Source organism: Morone saxatilis, unplaced genomic scaffold (genome assembly GCF_004916995.1).
Source record: "Morone saxatilis isolate NCDOM2014 unplaced genomic scaffold, NCSU_SB_2.0 Contig23, whole genome shotgun sequence".
In the NCBI taxonomy this organism is placed as follows: Eukaryota; Metazoa; Chordata; class Actinopteri; family Moronidae; genus Morone; species Morone saxatilis.
The window spans coordinates 13,848,999-13,851,060 of record NW_023339796.1 but is presented as its reverse complement, the minus strand read 5'-3'; the positions used below and the strand labels follow the sequence as shown (position 1 = coordinate 13,851,060).

At 44.5% G+C, this 2,062-nt stretch overlaps 1 protein-coding gene across 1 annotated transcript in view; it reads right to left on the bottom strand.

The window, feature by feature from the left end:
• The window catches only part of klhl24a (kelch-like family member 24a), a 17,389-nt gene that overhangs the window by 10,400 nt on the left and 4,927 nt on the right, over nt 1-2,062 (bottom strand). The window contains exon 4 of the mRNA XM_035670066.1: nt 1,822-2,006. Coding sequence (XP_035525959.1) covers nt 1,822-2,006 — 185 coding nt within the window. The remainder of the gene's footprint in view (nt 1-1,821; nt 2,007-2,062) is intronic.

The following is a 2,062-nucleotide window of genomic DNA, read 5'->3' as shown; positions in this document are numbered from 1 at the left end:
GGGGGGGGGTGTTGACTTTTCCAGGCAGTGCTTGAGGGTAGATTGATAGCGAACACGTGACTCAGCACAGTGAGAGCATAAAGAAGCAGAAACACTGCACACTCTTTGCTGAAGGGGAGAACATTCTTATTTTCTCTACATCTCCTTCTACATTTTTTTGTCCAGTAGTGTTTTGCAGCTCATGTAAAGCATGTTTGAGCCTGAGCAGTCCTAGCAGACACATTTGAACTTGATGCTCGATTCATACTCTTGGCAACAACTTCACAAAAAAGGAAAGAACTGGAACTAAATTACCGCCTCACGTTTGTATGCCTTATCACCACACTGACTTGTATGATTTCAGTGAATTTCCAGGGAGAACCAAGCTGTCTTCACTTCAGTGTAGTAAATATTTTTTTGCAAGGACCCACGCCTGGCACATAGGGCACCAGCTCTGCCAGGTGAGCTACCAGGGCACATCTTCAACCTGGCAAGACACAAGATATGGCCACAATCTCCCCTTTCTGAGTTCTGAGTTGAATAATGTGTTAACCAGTGTTTTTTCAGAACATTATAATGTCACAGTGAAGTTGACCTTGTCAGCACTTCATTGTTATTTTTTTGTGGCTGTTTTGGCCTTCTTTTGGTTGTACGGTTTAAAACTAACAGGAAAGGGGGAGAGAAAGGGGCAAAGGGCCAGTGCGGTAAGGGTACAGCGTTGGTACAGCGGGGCCTCTGCTCTATCAGGTGAGCTACTAGAGCTTCTCATCACTTCATCATTTTGTCCTATTAGACGTTTGTGTGAAATCTTGTCATAACTGGCATATTCACTCTTGAGTTGTGGCCTTTGACCACCAAATTCTAAACCCTGGAGTCCAAGTGGACGTTTGTGCCAGATATAATGAAATTCCCTCCAAGTATTCCTGAGATATCACGTTCACAAGAATGGGATGGATGGATGAACAACCCGAAAACATAATGGTTGCGGCAGATAAACTCAATGTCCTCAATCCAACAACCACGCAGAACTCATGCACACAGCACATGTTCATATCAATGTTTGGCTTTAGAAACCACCTTTATCCTGACCTCATCAGTTAAGATGAATGATGTAATACTAATGTCTTGTTTCATTTAGATCCCTTTTTTCACCAAAGGAGGCTTACGCCACACTTGGCCCATGCTAAGTTCCAAAAATGCATCAGCATTGCCAGGAGGCAACGCGAGCTATAATGTCTCAGAGTTAGGTTTATTTCAAGCTGATCACATCACAACCTATTGGTATAGTCTACAATCAAAAAAGGGATGTTAGACTGCTGCGTGAAGGAGATCCCAGAAAGCTGCTGAACCGATGTAAAAGGTGGTGACCCTGATGATTGGCTATTGGGAAGAGAGAAAGACTGAGCTGGCCAATGACGGCCTCTCTCAGCACTGAGCCAAGAGTAGGCCTCCAGATGTTGCTCTCATATTTTCCTTCAACTCCAACAGGCTGTGGCTGTAAAAATAACACAGGGCAAACAGCCACCGTGGCCTTTCCTGCCACTCCACTGGGGGATTAGATGGCAAGCAAAGCACGGACGGACACTGACCATGTCCCTTAAGTGTGTAGTATTTTTACTTATTTTTCTTTTTGGGTATGACGCAGTCTTACCATTAGTAAGTGAAACTGGAAACTTCAACCACAGGAAACGTATGTGTGATAATGTTGGTAAATAGGCTTAAAATTGTCTTTTGGAATTGATTTAAAGGAAGTAATACACACCTGCACACTGCAGTTGGACTGGTGTTCATTTCAAGTCTTGATACGACATGCTAGTGAAACAAACGTAGAGGGAATCTTACCTGACACCAGAATGTCATTGCGGAGGGCGCAGACAGCATACTCTGATTTGGTGAACTCAGGTAGTTTGGCCAGTGATTTCCACTCTCCTGTCACTGGATCATAGCATTCAGTGTAGGGAAGGTTGAAGCCCCCTATTCTCTCACAACCCCCCACCACCACAATCACCTCAGAGAAGCCAGTCGACCTGCACAGAAGGAAGGAGGCATGGTAAGGCAGCGGGAAAGATGTGGAAAATAAGAA